The sequence below is a fragment of the Alligator sinensis genome, unplaced genomic scaffold, assembly GCF_000455745.1.
Source record: "Alligator sinensis unplaced genomic scaffold, ASM45574v1 scaffold1039_1, whole genome shotgun sequence".
Taxonomy (NCBI): domain Eukaryota; kingdom Metazoa; phylum Chordata; order Crocodylia; family Alligatoridae; genus Alligator; species Alligator sinensis.
Window position 1 is genome coordinate 1 of NW_005843127.1, and position 1,137 is coordinate 1,137.

General features: G+C 54.1%; 1 protein-coding gene across 1 annotated transcript in view; it reads right to left on the bottom strand.

Annotated features, from left to right (window-relative positions):
• Window positions 1–262: 262 nt before the first annotated feature.
• Window positions 263–1,137, bottom strand: part of LOC102375907 (olfactory receptor 2G3-like) — a 31,603-nt gene continuing 30,728 nt past the window's right edge. Inside the window, exon 3 of the mRNA XM_006037495.1 lies at window positions 263–1,135. Within this exon, the coding sequence (XP_006037557.1) occupies window positions 263–1,135 (873 nt within the window). The remainder of the gene's footprint in view (window positions 1,136–1,137) is intronic.

Consider the following 1,137-nt stretch of genomic DNA (forward strand, 5'->3'; position numbering starts at 1 on the left):
AGGAAGGGGAGGGGGAGTGCCTCTGTGCATGAAGGGGAAGGGACAGGAGGACTCGTATGTGATTCAGAGACTTAAAGTGCCCGGCTGCTGCTTCCACTGTGTGGTTGGAATGGGGAATAGGACTGTGCCAGTACACCTCCTTTGTGTATCCCTCTCTCCTATCTCCCCTTTAGCCAGCTTAGAACCCTGTCCCAAATACACATGTGGGTCTCTCCCACATGCACATGCCCAAAGCCTGCCAGCTCCACATCATTTTGGGGGCTTATGTCCTCTGCATCCAGCACTGCTTTCTTAAGGCTTTCCTAAGGGCCCTGTGCACATCCTTGTTCCTCAGGGTATAGATCAGGGGGTTCACCATTGGAGTGATGATGCCATAGAAGAGGGAAACTATCTTGCCCTGGTGCTGTGGGTGCTGAGAGGGGGGCTGCAGGTAGACGTAGATGGCTGTGCCAAAGAAGATTGACACTACAATTAAGTGGGAGGCGCAGGTGTTGAAGGCCTTGCGCCTGCCCTCAGCTGAGCGAATACTCAGTACTGCAGCACCAATGTAGCCATAGGAGACCAGGATGAGTCCCAGAGGTACTGGCAAGATGACCGCAGAGCCAACAAGGAGCCCAGCCTCATTAATGGAGGTATCGGCACAGGCCAGGCTGAGCAGGGCTGGCACTTCACAGAAGAAGTCATTGATACGATTGTGCCCACACAAGGGTAGTCGCAGGGTCAAGCATGTTTGCACAAAGGAGGCAGTCATTCCGCTAAACCAGGATGCAATTGCCATCAGCCAGCAGAGGCTGCGGCTCATGATGGCCGTGTAGTGCAAGGGGTGGCAGACGGCAGCATAGCGGTCATAGGCCATGGCTGCCAGCAGGACACACTCAGTGGAACCCAGGCCAAGGAAAATGAAGAGCTGGGCCATGCAGCCAGCCCAAGAGATGGTCTTATGGGAACTTTGTAAATTCACCAGCATCTGAGGCACCGTGGCGGTGGTGTAGCACAGGTCGAGGAGAGAGAGGTTGCTGAGGAAGAAGTACATGGGTGTGTGGAGACACGGGTCCAGCTGCGAGACCACAATGATGGCCAGGTTCCAGAACAATGTCAGGACATAGGAGATTAGGAAGACCACAAAAAAAAGCTTCT